This window comes from Polistes dominula, unplaced genomic scaffold, assembly GCF_049000335.1.
Source record: "Polistes dominula isolate Pdom_NZ unplaced genomic scaffold, Pdom_raw_medaka contig_49, whole genome shotgun sequence".
Taxonomy (NCBI): Eukaryota; Metazoa; Arthropoda; class Insecta; order Hymenoptera; family Vespidae; genus Polistes; species Polistes dominula.
This window is the reverse complement of record NW_028300914.1, coordinates 5,013,913-5,040,587: the sequence shown is the minus strand read 5'-3', so window position 1 is coordinate 5,040,587 and position 26,675 is coordinate 5,013,913. Positions and strand designations below refer to the sequence as shown.

Here is a 26,675-nt window from a genome sequence, read left to right as displayed (position 1 = left end):
TCGCCGAGCCTGATCGTAATCGTCTTCGGTGTGTTCAAGCTAATCCTTATTATGAAAGGATTATGACAGGCTCAGTATAAAACGAATTCTCTGCATTTTCGATTTTCCCCAATGGTATAATCTTTTATGTGCACGTTATCGTGATATTTCCTCCTTTCTACCCCCACCCCTCCCCCAACGTCTATTCCCTTCACAAAAAAATTATTTTAATAACACTTACCTTTTTAAATTACGTCCTATTGTAATGAATAATTATACGAATATTTTTATATTAATTTTTATATGTGATAAAAAGAGAAAATGAGAGAGAGAGAGAGAGAGAGAGAGAGAGAAAATGTGTGCGTGTGTGTGTAATATATTTTTTATATACATGAATAACATCAGTGAACACATTCATTTACACATAGGAGGACACATAGTCATAATTTTTTTCTTCTTGTTGTTTGTGCCTTAAAAATGGTCGTGCATCTCTGTCGGAAGAACAATGGTTATATTTTTTTTTCTTTTTTTTCTTTTTCCATGCGAAGTACATATTTTGTTGTTTATTTTATTTTTTAACGAATAAATAAGTGGTTAAAATTACATTATATCGATGATATATTTATGATTCAGGATTTAAGGTATATGAACGAAGACTTTCAATGAGGTAGAAAATTACGATTCGTTTCTGTCGCGTATACCTTCAATTAGTGGATTAATTAAAACGCATTCAAGACGTCGTCCGGTAGCGTGGAATTTAATAAAGTGCCCAGCTAACTGCGAAAAATCGTGCTACGAAGCGCGTGACTGTTCTGGCATAAAGTAATGTATTATACAATAGTTTTGTATTAGACGCGCATGAAAAGAAATGGTAGTATGTCACGTAAATAAAGAACAAAAAAAAAAGGCAAAAAGCAAAAAATAAAAAGGAAAAGACGACAAAATTAAAAATGAGAGAAAAAAAAGAAATGAAATATTAATAATAGTAATAATAATAATAATAATAATAATAATAATAATAATAATAATAATAATAATAATAATAATAATAATAATAATAATAATGATGATGATGATGATAAAAATTAAAAAAAAAAAATAAAAAAAAATTATTTTACCAGAGCTTTCTATTACGAATTTTAAAGCTTTTAAAAACAATAGGTGTCTCTCTCGTTGTATATACGTCGACGTATCATTTCCCGTTTTCATTGTTTCGTTCGTAGGGAAGACAAAAATTTACGAGAAGTTTAATATAGTCCAAGGCGAATTGTAACGCGTGTCAAAAGTTATACCACTAGTGGTAGTAACTTTAGTATTAAAGTACCAAGTTTCCACCTAATAATGCCACGCTGGAAGTTTTTGATATTGTATTAGTTACATCCAAGGAAGCGATACTTCAGTGAAATTCGAAACGTGTCCTTCGAGTTAACTTTGTAGATAATTTACCAAGTTTGACTTATGTTTTAGAATGCTTTTGTAAATTAATTGGTTATATTAGAAGATTTTCTATATCATTTCAATAGGAATTTGTTTCATTTCTAATATTCGTAATATTTGCATCTTTCTTCAAAACGATCTATCCTCTTTCTTTTTTGTTTCTTTTTGTATATGAATTATATTTTTTTCATAAAAATTTCTTAAATTAAAATTTAAATTGTACAAGATATATTTTTGTTGGTTCTACGTATTGGTAAACGATTGAATTTTGATACAAATAATTATTTTTTTCCTTTTTTTAATCAACGTACCCTTTGATATGTCATTTGATTTAACTTTATCGAAAATTTTGTAAAATTTGAATTCCAATAAATTGATTTGTGCAAGAGCTTTCAAATCGAATAAAATATTTCTATTGGCTTACCATTTGTCCGAGTTTTAATTTAGTTACTAACAAAAGTTATTAATTATATTGAACGAAATAAATGATTACTTTATATTTATCATTATCGTCGTTAAGTCTATGTTTCGATGATACCTTTGATGTGTTCGTCGAGTGAATTAAAAACTTCACAGTGAATTTGCAAAGTTTGTTAAATTACTATGTAGAATAGTTGCTTTGTTAAAGTTGTAGGAGCTTTCGAATCGTATTAGATTTCTCTATAAGAATTTTTATTTTAACTTTAGATTTCAATTTTCTTTTTAAATTTTATCGATTATTAAATTGCCGAATGTGATTCAAATTTAAATTATTATATTTAATCGATGAGAATAAATGATATTATTACGATGATGATGATTGTTACTATTATTATTAATGTTTGGTAAAACTTACAACGATCCTATGTATATACCTAGATTTATTTAAATTGACAGTCACGTAGTTGATAAGGAATTTTTCCGAAAGACTAACTCGAAAGCTCCTACAGAAAATAAAAGGAGAATATAAATGGACCAAACGTTGTTCCTCGTATTCGACGTTGAATTTCTTCTCTCGCTACCACCGTACATGGCTGCTGGATTTTCTTCTTCTGTAAACAACGAAATAAACAAACAAATATTAATTTCAAATATTCGTTTAAAAATTTACGACTATTTGTATTAGTTTAAATCCTTAAGAAAAATCTTTTTGTTTTTTGTTTCGGATATTCATACAAAATAAATTTATCTCCCTTTTGAGACATTTTGAATTCAAGATATTAATTTAAAATAATTGTGAATAAAAACAATGTTAATTTTGTATTATATTTATGTTACAAATAACGTAATATAAAATATAAATAATTTTATTTATATCATATTGTATGTTATTTCAATAAATTTAGAATATTTTATTTTCGTTATTATTGAACAACCTAGCACGAAGAGCTCAATGTTCCATTAACTTTTTCACAATCACGTTCGATCTACTATCAAAAGTGGATTAAACTCGTCGACTGTGTTTTCTTCTTCTTACTGAAAGACAGATATAAATTGATATCTTGAGCCACGAGTCGCGGTCGATTCCACTTCTCGTTTGTATGCACTATGCCGAGTTCTTCCATTATCTTTCCATTTCGATGGACTCCTGTTTTCAATTTCTTTTATTCTCACAGGTATAAACGTATATAATCTATACGATAAAGAATAATGGATCGATATTTTTTACGTGATATTTTTTAAACAATAACTTTTCATAAAATTATGTCCGAATTACGTTAATAAAAATATTGTTTGTTGTTGTTTTTTTTTATTTCTTATTATATTTATTATAAATTTTATTTACCAATTAAAAAATGTTCAATAATCTGGCATTTTTTAGATAAAATTATTTTTATCATAAAAAAAATATTATTTACTAATTGTATTGGACTGACCTTCGATAACGTGTATCCTGATGTAACTTGGCTTTGCATTGCTCGGCGAACAAGTATAATTAGCACCATGGGATAATCTAACTTTGTCTACTAGAAGAATTGAACCATTTTTCGTAGCCTCGACTTTAACTCCAGGCTCGTTATCATAATTGATCATACGATCATCACGATACCAGAATATGTAACTAGGTGTTTCAGCAGATGCCATCAATCGACATTCCAAACGTAAGTTCGAGCCCTGTTTTATATGTAGATCTGGACTTCCAGGTATGACGGAGTAAGCTTCGGTAATGTTTAAACGAATCAATCGTTGTTTCATTGGTTCCGTTTGTATCTTTAATTTAATACAAAATAATATGATTATTTTTATAATTTATTCGTAACAGGTTTACTCAAAATTTATTCAGAAAAAAGAAATTTTAAAATTATTTCACATATTTTTACAAACATTTGTTTAAAAGTTACTTACAAAAATACTTTCAAAAAGTATTAATAACTTTTTGAAATTACTCAAAGATTGTGATTAATCAAAACTTATGAACGAGGCTTCTAATTTCTAGATATACAAAAATTAGTATTAATTACTATTTGAAATCATTCAAAAATTATGGTTACTCAAAACTTACGAGCGATGCTTTTAATTTTTAGATATACAAAAACTAGTATTAATTACTTTTTGAAATTATTTAAAGATCATGGATTAATTTTGTATTTTCTAGCGAGGGATTAATCTTAATCATAAAATTTTTAATATGTTAACATTTCTGTCGAAGCTCGGATAGAATGAGATTTAGAATAGGTTATCCTATTATCGTAGTTTCCGAGTAAGTATAGTATGTAGTTATTGTCCGGTCGTAGTTCGTCACTATTCTATTCTCTCACACCGTATTAGTATTATACTATCACTACTGCTGTCCGATCGTGACTGGTCATAGCTACTGTTTGTCCAAGATAAACCTTTACTACTGTCGACCGTACAATTCATCACCATTGCCATTGGCATGCTATCTTATGCGATTAATATAAACGTATTGTGTTCGTGGATCAGACTATAGGAATATATTCTGTTGGTACGAAGTCGTCTCTTTAGGACTGGATTTACTACTCATGAATAAATGACATTACAGACGAGTTAGGTCAACCGTAGAAATATTTCAAACTATATTATTTATTAGAAGATAACTTCCTCAAACAGTTACTAAAATATCATTTGTATATTTCCCTATACCGATTATATTTGATCGATTATCTTGTATTATTCTTTTTTAGAATACTAGACAAAGAATTTCATTTTATAAGCTCAATCAATTTTCATATTTGTCAATTTTGAAAAAAGTAACAATTATAAACGTTCCTTACGGTAGGCAACCCTTTATATTCGTATTACGGACGAATGTTCCTTGATATAAGCAATATATTTGTACATACACAGGTGTTTGTACAATTATGTGCAAAGAAACACGTTTTCGTACAAATGGTTGCCTATATTAAGGCACTCTCCTTCTCGAAACTGATTTATATTATGTACCCGTTATCATTATACATTCGCATTCTAAGTACAAAGATATAAATAACTAAGAAATTATCTCACGTGGCACTCGTAGATACCACCGTCCTCGTGTTTAACATTCTTAATCCATAAATTCCAATTAGGTTTATCGGGTAAGACGATAAATCTCGTGTCTATGGAATACGTGATTCTCCCTAATGTTAAAAGTTGTTTATCCTTCCTTCTTATCCATGTTACCTAAAATTCAGAAAAATTATGTTACATATATGTATTGAATTTAGTTTTTAACTGGCTTCTTTACTTTTTTTTCATATTTTGGTATTCATTAATTCGAACTCTACAAGCGAACCCGGTAAATCACTAGGCCAATTTATTCGACAAATTGCGAATAACTATCGGATCTCGTAATTGTTCAACGTACAAATGTATCGTGAGTGTTAACCTGAGAGAGAAAGGATAAAGTAACCACAAAGTCGCTTTTCATTCGCTTTACTCGTTATAAATCGAATCACTAACTCGGTCCAGTAAATTCTATTTATCAACGTTCGATAAAGTCGAGTTCGTAGGAGAAACAAAGCCCAAGACGAGCTTGAAAATTCAATGGTTTAATCCACCTAGAGTACGCGATAATTTAGATTACCATAATTGCTATACTATAGCCGATATTGCTTTTTCTTTTACAAAATGAACTTTTACTTTATGTGTTTCTTTTTTTCTCTGTTTTCTTTTCTTTTCTTTTTTTCTTTTCTCATAAGAGAAAAAAGTATGAATTACAAAAAAAAAAAAAAAAAGAGAAGGAAGAAAAAAGTAATAAGAATTTTTCCCTTTCTTTTTTCTTTCTTCCTTTCTTTTCTTTTCCCATTCTTTTTTATCTACTTTCCTTTTAAATCGATGAAATCTTTATTTTTTCGCATATTATTATAAACATCGTATAAAACGGTACGCTTATTTCGTTCCGTATTATTCAAATCAGTACATAATAAACCATTTTTCATTAAAAACGATGAATATAAAAGAGAAAATAAGTTTCTGACCTTAAAAAAAAGGAAAATATAATTGAACTTTCTTCTTTTACTTCGTTAGCTTTACAAGGAACGTTTGACCGAAGAGATTGAAAATTAAACTCAGCTTATAGTAACTTTGATAAAAAAAGCTTTGAATTGTTTTTTCATTTTTTTTTAATTTTTTTTTAGTCACATCCAGTTATTTACAATGATCAATTATCCCTATTTAAGTTATATGTCTCTGCAAACGTTAATTAAAACTGTCTGACCATATAAGAGTATCCTTTCTTAATACTACTTAAAAATGTCTCTTGCTATATAAATTTGCCCCTATTTTAATTACTTAAATCAATTATTATATTTTTATAATATCATCAATCTTCTCATTAAACCATACATTTGAACCAAGTGTAAACTTTTTCATTGTTACAGTATGAAAATAAATAAAATAAAACTTTCTTTGTATTTTCAACTTTTTGAATCGAAAGAGAAGGAAAAAAATAAAAATTAAAACAAAAAAAACTATCCATTTCAGTTCAGTGGATCTTGTTTGATTTTTTTTTTATTTTTCTGTTGAAATCTCGTTGCTAGTCCGATATAATCGACTAACGTAAGCCAGAATACGAGAGAGAGAGAAAGAGGGAGAGAAAGAGAGAAGGAGAGAGAGAGATAGAAACATTCGATTTCTCGTTAGAGAACATTCGTAACGACACTATGTACGAACACTATGACTAGTTCAGAAATTTATTGCATCTGAAATGGACGGCTATTTGCAAACGCCTCCTGTTACCATAGTCGTCCCTTTAATTATTGCAACATCGTCTATGCACCTGCCCATATACATAAAACCAATGTGTATGAGTTACAGTATAAACCGTTTATAAACCGTCAGTTAACTCGACGTTATTGTTTATCCTTCAAATTATTTAGGTCAGTATGGATAGCTCATATGGTTGGTATACTTGTAAAAGGATCTGAAAAAATAAAAAAATAAAAAAAAAGAAAATAAAAATACCTGGGCATAAATCGTTTATAAAATCTCTACATATGTGTATGTGTGTATTGTAGAAATAAACTGCATGCTGTTGATTATTCCTCAAATTGTTGTGGCCGGTATGAAAAATTTGTACTAATGTAACTCTTGCTGAAATGAGTTATGAAAAAATAATAAGAAAAAAAAATTGAAAAAAAGAAAGAAAAAGGTACAAAACAAACATTGCACTTTCATTAAATTCGTTGGTAATTTGTGTATAATTATTATATATATACTAACAATGTATAAATCTGTAAATACTAACTAAACAGATTAACAAAAACACAGAGATTTGGTGAAATGATGTTTGTGTTTAATCGGTAGTAAGTTGTCTTGTTGTCCTGTGTGCAACGTAACGTGATTATTTCAGCTGAAATCTCTCTCTCTCTCTCTCGCTCTCTTTGTTTGGATAATAATGTACTCCGAGAGATATCAAGGTAGAGAAAGAGAAAGACAGAGAGAGAGAGAGAGAAGGCTAATATTCATGACTATTTTAAACCCTTTAAAGGTACAATTACGGTGTAAAACAGAAGGTTTCTTTGATAAAAACAAATCTAGATAAATACTCGACTAATTCAACATTTTATTGAACATCAATGTGTTGTTAACTTGTAATTCATAAATCCCTATTGAGATATACGACCTGTTATTTTCACACTTACACAATCGTTAATTTCATTCGATTAATTAATTTGATCAGACAAATCGACGAGACAAAATATTATTCACCCGTTTTCTTTTTTTCATAAGGCAGGTATTTCCATTTTCCGTAGAAATAGAAAAATAAAGTGACAAAAAAGCAAAAAAAGAAAATAAAGGAGACATGTCAGATTTTAAGTATTGAATGCAATAAAAAAGAAAGTAGAAAAAGAAGAAATAGAAAAAAAATAAAGAAAAAAATAGAGGTAAAGATGAAAAAGTATTGGATGAAGAATAAGAAGAAGAAGAAGGATAAAGATGATGGTGAAAAGGGTGATTGTGGTGGTGGTAGTGGTGTTGGTTCGAGAAGAAGCAGGTTGAGGTGAAAATGGTGAGCGGGGTGAAGTGGGTGGAGAGAGTCTGAAGGGGTTGGTTGTGGGAGTAAAAGCGAGGACGACACGCACCATGAATAAAAGATGACGATGCTTCGTATGATTCTCTGCGTGTCCATGGTGTCACTGGCATATTGATTGCCTTCTTTGGTGCTTTTCGACGTTGCAGCTTGCAAGCAAGCTAAGCGACAAGTATACGTCTGCTTAGAATGTGAACCTATTATCTACAGCTTTTCACGTATGCGAGTTTCTATTGCTGGGTATCATGCTGGCTTACTTCGTTGTTGGTTAGCTTAAATGTGTATATATACATATGTATACGCGTATGTGTGTGAGTTTTCACAGCTATACTAAACATCGTCGCTCAATACTTGAGTTTACGATAGACCATTTTTTATGATCCTTTCGTTTACCTTACTTATGTATATGTGTATGGATATTTTGACGTTGCTTTTTCTGCGAAAATAAAATGATAGAGAAAGAGAGAGAGAGAGAGAGAGAGAGAGAGAGAGAGAGAAAGAGAGATATTTGAAGAAAAAAAATGTAAAAATATAGGATAGGTAAAGTATGGAAAATAAATAGGCATTGTTATGGGGATAAATAAAAGGTAAAAATAAATATTTGTATGTGGGAAAATTTTTATTAGAGCTCTACTTCAATTTATTTTCCTTTCTTCTTATCCTTTTTGTTTTCGTTTTTTTTGGGGGGTCAAAATTTTACCGAGACGATTACGGTAATGTTGGTTAAATGTCTGTAATATTTGTGAAAAATGATTTGGAAGTTAAATTCTAACGATAGATAGAGATCCCTCAAAATTATATCGAGATTAATTAAAGAAGTATCGGTTCTCTGTTGATGGTGTATTGATTCTTCGAGTATGACGTTAATTACGGAAAATCCGATTGGTAGTGACTTGCTGAACGTGTCATTCTCATCCGGTAAATGATAAAACTGTCAATCATTCAACGAAACAAATCGGGTTCGGTATTGTCGCAACCGAGTTAATCAATTTTCAAATTCCCACCATGTCAATTCGAATTAAACCGTGATCCCTTTTGCTCACTTTTATTCGTATATGAAAAAACCAAAACAAGAAAAAAAAAAGAAAAATCTCAGAGAAATGGGGGAATATAATAAAACAAAAAGCTCGATTTGACAAGCACACGTTGAAAAATTTTTCACAAATGTTTGTATCGATTAACACGCACACACGTATGTGTGTATTAACGAATGAAATAAAATATTCGTCAATTTGTAAAGAAATATATTTTGTTATTTATCCAATTTGATCAACAAATTTTTATTTCATTTCCTCCCTTCATTCGTTTGTTAGATTAAATTTTTTTTAAATTAATTGTGAAGCCGAATTTCAATGGTTTGTACGGTAAATATATTTTTTCTTTTTTCTTCTTGTCCTTTTTCTCAGTTATCTTGGTTATATTTTTTTCTCCCGATTATAGGATATCAAATAAAGTACGATTTCTCCTGGTAATATTGATATAACTCGATATTTCAACTAGTACAATGACAAAATTCTATTTCAATACTCATTTATTCATTTGCATATTCTAATTAAGTTCAACGTGCATATATATATATATATAAAATATTATACTCGATCATTACAACTCTTTACTCTATCTTTTTTATGTGTTTTTATTTTGAAATTTCTATTTCTTGCGATACTTAAAAAAAAAGAAAAGTCACCTTAAATTTATAGTCCTACCTATTTTTTTCCCCTAGTTAAGATACTTTTTTTTAATAGCTTTTTGAACGATTAATTCTATCCTTACTTGCAGTTAACTTCCTTTCTATTTTTTTTTTTTATTTCTTTTAACGTCACGTGACAATCGATATGGTAAACTTTATCGACTTTGGATATTTCCCTTTTATAACCATTTTACGAGAACTGAAACGTAAAGTTCGATGCGACTTATCGAACCGAAGCAGAAAAATGTCGTCTTATATCGTTTAATAATTTACGATGAACATAAATATTTGTTCATTTTATTATTCCTTCTTCTTAAGTTACGCACACTTGACAATTACGATGTTATGTCGACAAAATATTAGAAAAATTTATCGAAATTTTGCACCTATCATATTCTATGTTCTGTCGTGACCAGAAATAGGAACGTATTTTTATCATACAAGATACTAAACGTAAAATTATTTTAAACCGCTATAATGCAAGTTTAACAAATGCATAAATTTTTTATATTAACATACCACACTACATATATACTTTTTTTATGCTATCGTAAATTATAATCAGTTTTTTTACAAAAATAAAATATATGTATATAAAAATAATTATTAAATTTCAATAAATTTATCAACACATAAACGCAAATATTTTAAACTTAAATGCATATAAAAAAATAAATTTAAATATCAAATTTCAATTGAAAAATACAAAAATGAGTGATCTAAGCTGGTTGTGCGGTAATATTAGATGTTAAAATTTGATACATGGATACAGAGAGTTCTAATTTGAGTATTATGGTAATTTATGGACCTGTTGTTTAAGTGTACATTTAGAAATCGTGAATAGATATGTTACGAAAGGTACACTGATCGTTGGTTAATTCGACATAGCTGATCAAGTAGGCGAACAGTACATGAGTACCGAGTTACGAGTACACGAGTAACACGACAGCTAGTTATGTGTCAGGGCTTCGATTATCAAACGAACGTCGCGTTCGGTACGAAACCGCATTTAACTTCATTCAATCGATTGACACCAACAGGATTAACATTTTCTCTTCGATTTTATTGTTATTTCTCGTAAACAATATAATTGTATTCTTTAAACCTCAAGGAAATAACAGAATTTTTATTTCAAATTTACTATTTTATTTCACGATCAACGGTGTTGTACCAATTTAAAGGACAATTTTATTAGGATTCTAAATTTTAGTATATAATGTCTAAAATTAATATAATAAATGAGAATAATATAATATCTATAATCTAATTTTACTAGGATGCTCCGGCCACGTGTTGCTGTGGCTTTGTTATAAAATGTTGATTTAATATAATTCTAAATTATTCAGTAAATTATAACAACACACAAAATACTATCATAATTAAAATAGAATACATAAAATAATAATACACGAAAAAATATAAAAAGCAAGGTTAGTTACGTCATATGTAAACCTGTAAAATACGTACGACGTGAATATATCGAAATAATTGAATTATGATACAGCGCCATCTATTGAAAACTTTCAGTACCTAAATATCTAGATAATCTCTAATTAATATATCCTTAAATTAGCAATAAAGAATAAAAATAATCGCAATAAAAACTATCTTATATACTAAGTTGAAAAAAATTATACAAAATAAAAAAAATTTCATTAAGATTGATTCAGTAGTTTCAAAGTTTATTGCAAATCAACAATGTGACAATGAATTTTTATATATAAAGATATACATATTTATTTATATATATGAATATGTATAATTTATATCATATTTCGGTTAAATTTCTAGTTCTAAATTCCCAAATTCACTTGATATGGAATTACATTGAAGTTTATTATAATGTTTAAAATATAGCTATGGGAATGATATATGCCAAGTTAGAGTATATGTAGTGTCTTAATATGTTCACCTATGAAATTCGAAGTTATGTAGCAATAGATTCGAACGAAACGTATTAAACGATTTTCACGGTTTAATCGTCGAAGATTAATTTCCTGAACAGTTTCTCTCGACGTAAATTGCTTAGCCAAGAGCAGGTTTTCCCTATCTATGCCTGTGTAAAACCACGAAGCACTCTCTAGTGTAACTGCTAGTTGTAAAGTAGGCGTTATTCTCCTTGTAATTTCCATCCGACCGATTCGTCGACCACCACCACTATATCCTCCCCCTATAGATCCTACAATATCTTTCAGTGTGAATAATTGCTTTTATATCTTAACAAATTATTATTATTATTATTGTTATTATTATTATTAATAATAATAGTAGTAGCATTATAGATAAATAATTAGAAAATTTTTTAATTTAAAAAGAAAAAAATACTAACAAGCAAAATCATAAATCTATTTTGATAGAAATTTTTATTGCGTTAAAAAATTTCTAAAAATAATCTGAGAAATTTATTATTAATTATATTTATTTATTATTATTTATATTTATAATTTATTATTCAAGACTTTGATTATTTTTATTGTTAATTTTTCCTAATCTCTGTGTATATGTGTATGTGTATCATAAAATAATTTTCCGATCATTAATAAAGTGATGCATAAAATAATAATTTATACAGGTTTATTTTAATTTTTAATTATAATTTATGTAAAATTATAGGTATTACGTTTGTAAATATAATTATATATATATATATAATTATATCTTTTGTTTTAGAAGCTTTTGGAATTAGATCATTTTGCAATATTTGAAATGACACATGTAGTTTAATCGGATTAAAAATATATCGTAATATAATTGTTAGGTTTCGAAGTATTATATTTGAAATGACAATAATTGTTTAATCAGATAGAAATGATATCGTAATAGAATAGTTTTTTTTTTTTAATGATAAGTTAGAAGAATGTTAGTTTTCGAAAGATTTATTGGAATGAACAGATGACATAGACGCGTTTCTAACAGCAAATTATAAACGGATATAGGTTGGATCGTAGTTAGCTGCTGGTATTAGTCTCATCAAACGAGAATGCCATTCCGGCTTCGACACGTTGGATATGCCGTATCATGGAAGTCCTATTCGCCATTGGTTTGATACATATATCCATGTATTAGTGTTGATCCTAATATATGTATTTATGTAGGTGTGTGTTGCTTATATTACTGTTGAATTAATCACAGAAGGAGTCAAGTGTAGATCTGAGGAAAACATCGTTGCACCTTGCTCAAATCGATATATACAAACATACAACAAACACATGTACATATATACACATATACATAGAAAGATGTATATACTTACAATTAGATATAAATGTATCAGTTAGGAATGTCGAAAGCAAGAGAAACGTGAGCTATTTGATAAAATTGAATTTACACTCGAGATTCGATCGATCCAAAACTATCGAGATTAATGATTCATGAAACATATATTCAAGGAAGATTAAATTCAATTTAATCGTTTTAATCGTTAAACGTTACCTCTATTAAATGTTTTCTAGCTTATAATGAATATTTATTGGGCTGATAATTTATAACGAGTGACAACATCGCGTTTATTGTATTATTGTTAAGAAGATTTGACGCTTATTAATGTTTAATCTTCTTTTTAAATAATTTGATATTTTGATTTAAGAGAATTAAATATCATTTAAATTTTCTTCTTGTTTTTTTTTCTTTTCAATGTAGTTTTACATCGCAGTAATTTTTTTTAAATATAAAATTAAGTGTAAATTATAACAAATTTTGTTCAAGTCAATATTAACTTGGATTGAAATGACTAAGATTTAATAAAATAAAACAAAATTCAACCATAAAATTATTCAAGACCGTTAATCCAACGTGTTCCGTCTAAATCTCGAATAAAATTTTTTTATTGCAACTTCTACACCACAATCTTATTGTCAAATTTTGCGTCAGAGTAATTAAGAGGGGATATACCTTTAGAGGCCCGAAAAAAACGCTTTTTTTACGATTTTTTTTTGGAAAACTGGCTTTATATTTTTTGACGAATAATCTTTAGTTCAAAATATACATGTTTGAAGATAATACAGTAATTTTTTTATGTAAAAATATTTAGACACAACCGAGTTATAACCAATCTGCGTGGTGTCCAAAAAAAAAAGATAGTTTGCAGTGAGTAAAGAATCTCTTTATTGGATCATCTGAAATAAACAAAATCAATGCAAATACCTTGTATAGATGTGTCTTAACAGATTGAACGATCGACTTTTCCAAAATATTAATTTTTAACAAAATGGCGCACTTTTGAAAAAAAGTACTGTTTTTTCACCAAAAAAACGCCTATTTATCGGTTAAAAAAAAAATATTAATTAAAAATAAAAAACCTATCGTTCAATCTGTTCTCTATTATACTTTTAATAACTGATTAAAATTTGAAAGCAATCGGTTAAGCCGTTTGTGAGATTTCTTACTCACCGACTTTGAAAACATAGTTTCGAGAAAAACGCGTTTCAACAGGAGATAAATTAAAGAAAGAATTACGTATTATTTCTTTCGTCTACAATATCTCCATAAATAAAGGTCACATCTTTATAAAATTTTGACAGAATACTTTCGAAATGATATACTTTTAGAAAATGCAATAAAAAAAAATCGATTTTTTTTTTTCAAAATGTATATCCCCCCTTAAACGAAATGAAATAAGATCAAAAAATGATTCAAAGGCATTCCAATGTGTTACCCTTCTCTCTCCACCCAACTCGAATCACGAATTAAATTTTTCTATTGCAATTTCCAGACTGGTAACTCTTTTAATTATACAATTTCGAATGAAATACAATAATTGATGTTGATTAAAATTACAACACAACTAGTATATATATATATAAAGCATTTAATTAAAGGGAATAAAACTAGAAATGAATTATAATACTAAATGAGGGGGTAGTAAAAAGACAATGACATTAAAATACAACGGAGAAAATCATTGTCAGTAAGAAAAGTCTTAGCCATTAATGTCAGTAACCGTGTATATATTGCGGAGGGATTGTTAAGTGGGCTATTTCCGTAAGCTCGTTTCTTTGCCTATTGTTTCGGTAAAGGTTCCATTTACCACTCCCGACGAACGTTTACCCTCTCGTTCGAACGAGCCCATCAAGACAACTGTCGACGATCTGTCATCGACACAAAAAAAAAAAAGAAAAAGAAAACAGGAAAAAAAGGAAAAGAAACGAATGGTTAAATCGAACGATCCAATAATCATGATCAATAACCATTAGGGGGTTGTATTTTCATTTATAATGGGGAGGAAAAAATAAACTCTTCGATAAAAATAATTAATATCTTCTTTTTTTTACATTCAATCGGAACACACATTTGTGTAATAATTTAACATTCTAATTATAAAATATCTTAATAATATTAATAGTGGAATAAATTTCACGATAAGTTTCTATTCGAAAGATTATTATTAATATATTTATTCATTTCGTGAATTATTATTAAATATATTATATTAAATTATTATATTAAATAATTTGTGTAGTAAATTTGAGTGAATTTGTTAAATTTTTTTATTTATTTTACAACGTTTTTGACAAATATTAAAAATATATTGTTTTATATATATTTTCTTTTTTCTTTTGAGGGGGTTTCATGTTCGACGAAGTTCGATAAAATATCGATAGCGAATTTTTCGCTCGTATGCTTCGGGAATGTAAATAGGTTGAAATTTTTTGTGGAGTATGGTACACTATATATTTTTAGAACGTGTAGTAAATATGGTGCGTACTGTAAAAACCATTCTAATGTTTAACTTTTGAATCGGAGTTTTTGAGAATTCATATATATATATTTTATACATATTGGGGGTTTCAAAATTGAATTGATAGATTTCCACAGCACGAAGAGTGCTGTTAAACTTTATTTTCATCTTTCGAGTCGATGATCTTTCCTTGCATCTTACCATTCGACCCTGTTTCTCTTATTTCTAATGGATGAACCAAGTTTTAGTGAGAAGACACGACTGTGAAATAAATTATCTCGTATTTTAAAGTTTGACCCGAGAGAAACGAAAAATGTAAAAAGAAGAAAAGAAAAAATAAATATATATATATTTATACAGAAAAAGATAGAAAAAATGTAAATATAATTTCATGGTAAATATTTAAATACTAAAATATTTCAATGGGATCTAAATTAAAATATATTGTAATTAAAATATGATAGAATTTCATTCTATTGAAACTGGTTATCAATGTGAAGACTCGAAATAACAAAAATTAAAATAAAAATAGAAAAAAATCGATATTTAAATATGTAGAATACAGATCTATGTATTTTTCAAATATACGCTCTGAGCAACATCACATTTATGACGTTCTGGTTTTGTTTAGAAAATCCGACCATCATATGTATGTGACAGTTTTAGAATAGAAAAAAAACAAGTAATGGTACATATAAATTTTTCTCCACAATTTTTGTGTTTCTTAATAATTGTGTAAAAAAAAAAAAGGTATTATAATAGTAAAAGAAAAATACTATTGTACTATACGTTTCTTGTCACTTGTATCAATTTTAGTACTCGCTGGAATTTAATTTTATGTAATTAAAGATGGCAATTTTTTTTCGATACAAGGGGATTTTTCTTTTGATAAATTTTTTGTTCTGAACATTTGTGATACAGTAAATAAATGTTAATTTTATAGTATTATATAATAGTAAACAAAAATACTGTTGTACTATATGTTCCTTGCCACGTGTATTAATTTTCATACACTTTAGAACTAATTTCAATTATAAAAACTGAAGATAGGGGTTTTCTTTGATAAGAAAGTGGCGATCGACGAAAGGACTAGAGACAAATCGCACGATTAGCCAACGAGTGCTGAGCTTCGCACAGGAATTGGGTCGTACAAACATTTAATCTCCTTTTCCTTCTCGACGTGTTCGACCGTAATCCGATACGCCGTGCGTTTATTTGGAGCTTGGCGAGTTCTCAAAGAGAGAAAACAAAAATAGAAAGAAAGAAATGAAAAAAGTAAAAGAGATAAGTAAAAAAAGGAAATAAATCGATAGATAAAAAAATAGATAGATAGATAGATAGATAGATAGATAGATAGATAGATAGATAGATAGATAGATAGATAGATAGATAGATAGATAGATAGATAGATAGATAGAGAATTCAGGGGAAAAATCTTTTCGGCCAATTCGAATCTTCGGTTCAACGGAAGGTGGTCGTCGCATTGTCACGATAATTCCTTTCCCGTTCTCTTTTCTTCTTCTTCTTCCTCTTCCTCTTCCTCTTCTTCTTCTTCTCTATTTTTCTTTTTCTCTCTCTCTTTCTATCTCGTGGTGTAATTAACTCCTGTCAGATGCACGTGCGTTCCAAAGCAGTACGGAACGGGGAAATTCCGGAAGAGAGGAGAATGAGTAAGAAAGGAAGCATCGGGTGGGAGGAGGTGGGTGTGCATTAAACTGTTTTCTTTGTTACCCTCGATGAAACATCTCAATCGATCTTTCGAAAATAATTTCTATTCGATATTACCTACTACTTCTTCCTTCAAATTTATCCTCGTTTTTTCTTTTTTTTAATCTGCCGCGTTTTTGTTTATTAAATTCTTTTAGTTTTATATTTTAATTATTCACTGACCCTCTGATTTATTTATTTCAGTAAAAAGTTAGCATTCGTTATACATATATACAAAATTATTAAACAAATATTAAACTCTGTAAAATATAACGTATTCATCCTCCCATTTGTATGAGATTTTTAATGTTTTTAGATATTTTACAAACAAACATTAGTTTACGAAGTCTCGAATTTTAAATCTCAAGAATTTTCGTTTAACTCTATGACACGTAAAAAATATATAATATCTAATGTAAATACAAATGTCGATTAAAAATAAAAGAAACGTTGATAAAAAAGAATAACATTAAATAATAAAATGAGTATTTATGCAAACGGCGATCAGTAATATCTGAATTATTAATCGTCAACAAGTAAACATATTCTTCGTTGGAAATGTTGCAAAGTGGAAATCAATTCCACGTATCCTTCCTGTCTAGTTGTAATGGTCACCAACAGAGGATCAAAGCTACTCATGACGCAAGACACACATATATACACACACACACACACACACATATATATATATATATATATATATATAGAGAGAGAGAGAGAGAGTGAGATAGAGATAGAGAGAGATATATATATATACTAACGTTCAAGAGAGCTTAAAAGGACAAAGGAAATGCAATTCTCTCGTGCAATTTCCCCCGCGGCGTCGAACGAAGCACACCGGTCTGAAATTGACCGCTTCAAAGAGAAGCAAAAGCCAACGGCCACCGTCCAACGACGAACTTATTTCCATGCGAGGTGGAAGGAAGAAGGATCAAATAAGAAGAAAGAGAGAGAGAGAGAGAGAGAGAGAGAGAGAGAGGGAGTAGAACGCGTTTCCCATGGTTTGTTTGCTAGCTTCCTCGCTTCCTTGTTTCCTTGCCTCCCGTGGCTTGCTTTTAAACTCCGGAAGGAATCGTAAAGCACGATTGAGTGCATTACAATGAGATGAACAACCCTTTTACAAAAACATTCCATTTCAATTTCATTCCTATTGAATTATTTTTCAATATTCATTCCATTAAATGAAGTATATTTTTTGAAGTGAAAACTTCTTTAGAATCGGGGTGATTTAAAAACGAAATGAATGAAACGATGAAAAGAAAAAATGACGAAACGCTAAGTCACTAAAAAGAGAAAAAAAGATGAACATAATACACTTATAGGATTGAGCATGTGAGAGAATGAGATAGAATATATTAGACAGTTTTAACAATTCTGGATCTTCTCTTTGTGTGGTGTTTTGTAATTCCCATTTCTAGCTACTAAGCGTTGTATATCTGTGTGTTTGTATGCGACTGCATACTACGAGGCGTAGGCTCGTATTATTTCACAGACAACTTTAGGTCTACCGTAAAGTTCTGTCCGTTCTGACAAACACCTGTTCAATTTTACGTGTCTAGGGATAAGACATTTTTTAAAAGTGCAATATACAAATTGTCATTACCCTGTGGGAAGAAGTTATAAATAATGATGATAATTATATTACTCAATAAATATTAGTCAATTCAAGAGATATGAAAATTTATTACTTTTGTTTTATTCTAAAAACGGACAGAAGTTTCCGGTAGACATAATATAATACTTTTATTAATATTGCTTTGATAATATGTAATACTAGCAAACAATTTTCTTACCCTATCTCTTTCTTTGGATAAAGAGAAGCTGAAGAACAAGAGCTTGTAGTTTAGCCGAACTGGAGTTTACTCTTGTGGCATAGTTTTTCGACGAGAGCCAACTTGACACTTGCAACATTAATGCAGAGAAATTACGTCCGGGTGAGGGTGGATGCCCTCCTAGACGTACTTCTATACGAAAGACGTTGCTTTTTGCTATTCCCCCTTCCCACTTTTTCCTCTCTCTCTCTCTCTCTCTTAAGCGAGTTCCCTTTCATCTTGCCAAGGTTCGTTGCATGTAATATATTCGCGGAAGGTGCTTTTCCAACTCTTGCGATTTCTCGACCCTACACTTCTTTCTCATGAGAACTAGCCTTTGGCTTGAATACACCAGTAGGCCAGTTCGATTATTTATTTACGTTTACTGTGAACGAATGTCTATCTTTTTACTCTTTCTCTTTCTCTCTCTCTTTCGTTTGTTTTTTTTTTTTTTTTTTTGTAAATATTGTGCACATTTGAGCACACTTACATTCGCGTTATTTCAAGAATTTGATTTGGAAGAATTTATTTTTTTTCTGTGCATACATTTTAAGTGTTTCGAGTGTTATATCAATTTTATTATGTAATATTATGTGTTATTTTATTATGTGTGATAGGATTTGTTGTATATTTTTGTATTTATGTAATTAATTGATTTTCTCTTTTTTTTAAAGAAATTTTTATCACTCTTCTAACATATAAGTGTTAGAATGTTAAGTCTGTTTTATTAGTTAAGAATTTGTAGCCTTATGGATACATGCGTGTACGTGCATAAAAATTTTAGTTTCTTTCGTTGTATGATTTGAAAAAAAATTTTTCTAATTCTGTGTGTATAAATTACTGTAAACTTATTTGATTCTTTTTAATTGTTTAATCTATGTTTTTTCATAAGACTACAATTACACATGTGTATAATTTCATTTAAAAATGATGAAAAATTATTTCTTATGATTGCAAATAATAATATGATTATTTTTTCAAATTTAAAAATAATTTATATATCCAATAAAATTTATATCCCAGAGAAGGAATTGAATTTCTTTTCAAAAAGTTTGAATCGAAGAATCAGCACAGTTATTCTTCCCGAAGTTTTCTCAACAAGTGACTTTTTACGAGTTTAGGTTGTCAAGCCAATACTCAACCCCTATTAGTCGTCTTTTATGATAAGCAGAGGATACTGTTGGTATATTTTATTCCCCTACCAATAGGAAGTTTGAATAACAATAATAATAATAATAATAATAATAATAATAATAATAATAATAATAATAATAATAATAATAATAATAATAATAATAATAATAATTTTAGTGATTTTTAAAAACAAATTTATTTAATTGTAATTTCAAATTATATTAACATCAACGCGATGTTTTTCCTTGATGATTAAAATATAAAAATAAATAATAAAAAAATTTAAATATTTGTCAAACATATTAAATATAAATTTCGACGTTGATCACAATTCTATTTATTCCATTTAGAATTGTGTTTATTTTTTAAATATAAATAAAATGATTTACTTACTATACCAGGATGAGTAAACATGCAAGGAAGTACAGCAGTACCACCATTTTGTGCAAGGATATCTGTCACGCGTTCACCACGTCTGATAACATCCTTCGTACCATCATCATCATCATTTTTTCCATTTTCTACCGTAGTGGTAGTGGTAGTGGTGGTGGTGGTGGTTATAGTATTTACTGCATCTAACAAACAAACCATGATACAATTTTTACGTTTCCCAATTACACCGTTCATGTGCAGTCCTTGAAAGTTAACATTTAATTCAAGCCATATTAAACTTTAAAATACATTTTTCCACATTCAAGGTTATATATTATAACGTTTATGGTAGTAGGAGAAGTTAACACGTTTGCTACGGGATTATGTACACTAAGAGTTAAGTGGAGACTTGTTACATGGTCGAAATGAAAAAAGAAAAAAGTAAAAAAAAAACAAAAAGTACCAGGTAAACTCATTTCAAGCATTTCTCTCGAATGTTCTCCCGACTGTCGTCGTCTGAGGACAAAACGTGGAATGAAATGGTTTGTTAGAAAGAGAAAGAAAGAGAGAGAGGAAGAGAGAGAAGGAGACATAAACGTTCACCGCTAAAACTTTACTCCTGCGGTATATTGGTAAAGTTCGTCGGCTTGTTGTTTGGGTCGAAAACTTTCTCGAGTTTGGATTTATTTGCTTTGCCTTACAGCATTTGACATTTAAACTAAGCTTCCTACCTACTTTCTAACGATTTTCTTGTCTTTGCTATATTTTATATTGTCCCTAATCCCCATCCCCCTTCCTCTTCTCACTTTACATCTTCCTCCTTCGTGGAATTTATTTGTAATTTATTTTTTTGTCCTATTAGTTATTTGACGTTTATCCAATTACTATCAGATTTGACATTTTATTTGAACGATTCGGGTCGAACGAAATTTGTATGGGTGTATGCATACGTGTATGTGTGCGCGTGTGTGTATGCGAGCATGTGAGTAGGTAAGCAATTTAATGGATCTATAGATGCGTTTTGCCTTTTGGGATTTGCTATTCCAAAGTCGTCGATCAATGTGAGAGCCCATTAATTATACCTCGAGTTTCTTGGAAAGTTCTAGGGAGTTTCTCGGGGGGTAATGGAGAGTTTATACTAGGCCAGAGAGATAACGACGCCCTCGACGCGAAACAGCTCTACACGTATATGTAAATATTATAATCATTTTAAATAACTAGTTATTTAAACATGAATTTGAACGAAATTTAACTCTAACATGTGTAATATTGATTTAATTATTTTATAATTTATTTAATATAAATTATAGATACAAATTCATGAAGAAAAATAGCACTGGGAAAATATTGTCTATGTATTTAAACGTATTCTAGGTATTTTCTCGTGTTTGATTAACATTAAACTAATTTTATGTAAATATATTGTGGGTGTATGATAAAATTTATTGTAAATGTCACATTAACACACCACGAGGAAATAATAGGGGAAAGAAATTTTCTTTGTATGTATTTGTTGACCGGAAACGAGAAAAAAAAAAGGTTATTTTACTTTTTTTTTGATATTTTATGCAAACGAACGATACGATATATATATATATATATATATATATATATATATATATATTTATTTTATATTATTACATTATATTATTTATATTATTATTTTTATATTATTATTACCAATATATTTATATTATATTATTACTTTTCTGTTTGAAAGATCTTTTTCTAGTGGATATATATCGATAATGGAATCACTAAGTCTTTTCTTTCCTTTCTTTGACAAGATCTCTGCCATTTGGATGAACGGATGAAAAAGAATTATGAAAATATGTGTCAAAGGAGTGAATGAAATATCGAAAAAAAAAAAGAAAAAGAAACAAATCAATACGAAGTAGACAAAAATTTCTTGAAATACAATGTGATACATATTATGATAAAATAATTAATTTCTTAGAAAGAAGTAACAAAAGAAAAAAAAGGAAAAAAGTAAAAATTATATATACAAACTAATCGAATAAAATAATAACACAAACAGGGATGGTAATTAGCAGTAAACCAGGACTTCGGTAATTACACGAGCTATTCCTTTAACTATGCAAACGGAAGAGACGTTAGCCACAGTGGCGTTGGTGGCTAGCAGAATTTCAGATTCTGGGCCCCTTTCATGGCTGTGGTAGGTTTGCTATATGTTTCTCTAAACCACCACAGTGTCTACTGGTAACGCGAGAAACTGCCATCTTGTTTGACGAGATTTTCCTTAAATTGCATTAGCTATTAAAGCGGATACTTTAAAATTCTGGTTCTCTTAACATTTCCATTTTCCCCTTTTCTCTCTCTCTCTCTCTCTCTCTCTCTATTTCTCTGTCTATTTCTCTGTCTATCTTTTTGCATCGTTGGTATGCCTAGCTTGTGCAGGCTGTTCTGGACAACATTTACTATCTCACTCATTCTCACTCACCCATTCACTTACTCTTACACTGTTTAATTCAATCCCCCGACTCAGAGAAACGTTATCTCTCGATGTTGTTAGTCAGGTGGGGTAAGGTTGGATGGGTGGGTATGAGTGTGGAGGGAGGCAGTGGAGAGTTAGTGGGAGGGAATTAACTCGGACTACCAACGGACTATATGCGCTATTTGGCTAAGACCCGACAAAACCCTTTTCAAGACCCTTAGATGAAATCTTTTACGAATTTTCTCCTAATTAAATCCCTTTAGTCTAACCCTTATTAAATCTCTTACCTATACGGGTTTTTCTTTCTTTTTTTTTCATCATCATTTTATTAAACTCTGAAAATTAATGAGAATAAATATATTTCAATGGGAGGAAATCTTAATTCATGCGTTTTTTTTTTTAATTTTTTTTTTATAGAAAAACATTTAAATAACTTATATCTCGGTCTGTTAAAAAATAAAAGACAAAAATATACCTTTATATTTATATGGGTTACGTCTCTTGAGATCTGATCTGAATTCTTATCATACAAGATATTTTTCTTTCTAAAGCAACGATGTAATTCCATTGGTTATCCCTATCGATACTTATATTTCTTCTTACATTTATATTCACATTTTGATAAGTCTATTATCTATGGGTTTCTACCACAAAATATTCATAAACCAATTTGTTGGATATCATATTTCGAGTTAAATTGTTAAGTTTTTATAATTCTTATAAAAAAAAGTACGTAGATAATAAATATTCTTAAAGATAATAAAAAAATTGACATTTTGTCAAAAAAATTAAAAATAAATTTAATATTTCTTATGTATTATTTTTAAACGAATAAAATAAAATTTACTTAATCATAATGACAATAAGAATAAAACTGTAAACTTGTAAAATATAAAAGAAAATTAAATTGAAATAATTATTATAAACGATTGTCTTAAGTACAAGTTCTTTCGAATTAAATTAGAATGATATTTTCAAAAGAAGATATTTTTAATTAATCTTAGTTAAATCTAATTTTATATATATATATATATATATATATAAGCTTAATGTTTTATTTTTCTATCTAGCAAATATTTTCTTGTCATTTTCTCTCATTAACGAAATACTTCATGGGAAAAGATCTCACTACCTATCCTTTCTATTTTTATCTTTCTCTTACAAATCCTATCCGTAGCTTTGCTCTATCTCGATCTCAAAGTCGATTAGAATGAAATTGGAAGAGAACAAGTCTCCAGATGCTTCCTTCGCGAAAACTTAGTTCACTGCTTGGACGATGCCATTACGAAGGAAACGAGTGTCGCGAATCACCTTAATTATCTCTTAACTCATTCTACAGGATACGCTTTGTTCGATTAAGGAAAACGAGTGTCTCTGTTTTAACCGCTCGTAAACCAACCTATTTTCTACTATTTCTTTTTAAACTTTTCATTTGAAATTCGAAATTTTAGATAAAGACTAATATAATTAATTTTTTCATTCTTATTTTATTTCTCTCTATCTCTTTCTTTTTTCAAAAAATTTATTTATAATATAAAATTGTTCATATTTTTCATCTTACTCAGCTACAACATAAATCATTTTTTTCATTATTATTAGTATTTTGTTCATATACCTTATTTAAAACAATCTGATTGCGAGTAAAAATAATAATAATTAAAGAGGATTATAAATTGATAATGAGTAAAATTTATTTAACGATGACTAAAGCTGATAATGAAGCTTAAATTATTATATTTCACGAGGAATAAATTGATAATGAATTTAAAATATTTCAAAAAGGACTTCATAATATATTAATTGAATTTTGTCATTTGGATTATTCTTGATCTTTGTTTAGTATCAAAAGGATCAAATGCAGGTTATATAGTTGACAGAAATCATAGACAACATATATTATTAAGAATTCTCCTATCGGTTAAGCTCTGAGGAGTTAAAACGAACAAACGATCAATGGATGAAAGAGCTTTGACTAAAAGGGATAAAGGGTAACTCTAGAAATATATCTCTATATAGAAGAGAAAGCTTTGACTCGCTATGTTACTATCAAATCGATCATCGAATATACGCAAATACACAACAAACAGATACACTTCTTTATCTCTACATATGATATAGAAATATACATGCACATTAACATACATACACCTACAAATATATTATGTATGCGAAGACGAATACATGGTAAAATTTTCTCAATAAATGCACATACAGGCATATACATATGCACATATATTTACATATATATATAAGGAATAATTGTATATGGTAATAGCTCGGTTCTCACATATACAAAACTCAAATCAATCGAGGTCGATGCAATGTAGTGGTGGTGATTCGTTTGACGGTTCATTCGAAAATATAGAGGATATTGTATCGGTTTTGAACCTGTTGGTTCATTTAGTGATCCGTCGAACCATTGCGCGAAATTATCGTTTAGCTGTCACTGCCTAATCGTGCTTTGCTCTCACATTCCGAATGCTTTAATGTCAATTCGCAGTACATTTGTGGCTTCACTCTGCCACTTGTTTGTTATATTATTATGTGTCATTCTAATAACTTATATTTTCTTTTTCATTTATAATCGATCTAATAATAAGTATATTTAAACTCGACAATATATATGTATATGTTGTTTATATTAATAAATATAAAATAATACAAATTACAAAATGATACGAATGATAATACCAAATTAGCATTGATCAATAAGAATTCGAATAAAATAATAATTAATTTAAATGTAAAATATTACGAATTATAGTAAAATACAAATAAAAATACGAGATCGTACTCGATAGATAAAAATTCGAATAAAACGATAATTAAAGTAAACATTAAGCACTGCGAGTTACAAAATGATCATAAAATATAAATACTACGTCGTACTAGATCGATAAAAATTCAAATAAAGTAATATAATTAATATAAATGTCAAATACTTTAAATAAGCTACAAAATAATAAAAATGATTACAATGTGTTGATAATAAAAATAGAAAGAAACGTTCGGATAAATAAAAGCTAATAGAAATGAATATAAAGAAAAGAAATATATTTTTACCGTGTATATATTAAAACGTTACTTCGAAATTTTCATTACATTCATTTTTCAATATTTTGTCTCTACAAATACGTTGTTCATCGATTCAAGTGTATACGTGTGACGATAGTAATCAGTGTGATGGAAGCTCGTCAGAAAAACGTGCGAAAGGATTTATGAAATTGCATGGATGCATGCATTTCATGATAGGTTGTGTGAGAAAAAAAAAGAGAAAGAGAAAGAGAGATGTAATCCGTGTCGAACTCTTTCCTCGTACAAGTTATCGCGGTCTGATGCTCAATGTGGATATACGATGATATTGGTATGGATGAATGGAGAAAGCTTTTTGATAAAGTATTATCTAATTACGATACAAAAGAGATACAAATTATGTAAATCCTATATCGATGAAAATTCATTTAAAGGTACGATAAGAGGAGCTCGATGTTATTGTTTATATACAATATAATATTAATCAAATTTATTTTTTCATGTAAATACAACATAAATGATAAAAAACAAAAAAGAGAACAGATAAAATTTACTACAAAAAAAAAAACACGAAGAAAGAAATAAAAAGAAATTTATTACAATGTACCAAAAGCTCTACTAGCATCAGATAAAAAATTTCACGAGATAAGTTTTACGAAATCGGACAAAAAAAATTTTCTAGGACGAACGAGAGATTTTGCGATGTTAAAAAATAACAGAAAAAAAGAAAAATAATAATTAATTTAAAAAGTTGTCGGAAAAAGTTATAATTAATTTTTTTACAAAATAACTTGCTATTACTTTTAACCAACTCGTATATTTTTTGGGGTTGGCGTGGGGGGATAAAGTTTCATGGTTCGTATGTTTTAAAATGAATAAAAAATTAGATAACAAAGTTTGGAAAAAAATAAAATTAGTCAACTAAT

At 28.8% G+C, this 26,675-nt stretch overlaps 1 protein-coding gene across 6 annotated transcripts in view; it reads right to left on the bottom strand.

Moving 5' to 3' along the window:
* Positions 1-337: 337 nt before the first annotated feature.
* Positions 338-26,675, bottom strand: part of LOC107065057 (neuronal growth regulator 1) — a 63,712-nt gene continuing 37,374 nt past the window's right edge. For all 6 annotated transcript variants that reach the window (XM_089179806.1, XM_015318368.2, XM_015318366.2 and 3 more), the window contains 4 exons: positions 20,283-20,464; positions 4,864-5,019; positions 3,273-3,606; positions 338-2,447 (listed from right to left, as the gene is read on the bottom strand). In XM_089179806.1, the coding sequence (XP_089035932.1) occupies positions 2,293-2,447; positions 3,273-3,606; positions 4,864-5,019; positions 20,283-20,464 (827 nt within the window). In that variant the 3' untranslated portion in view covers positions 338-2,292. The remainder of the gene's footprint in view (positions 2,448-3,272; positions 3,607-4,863; positions 5,020-20,282; positions 20,465-26,675) is intronic.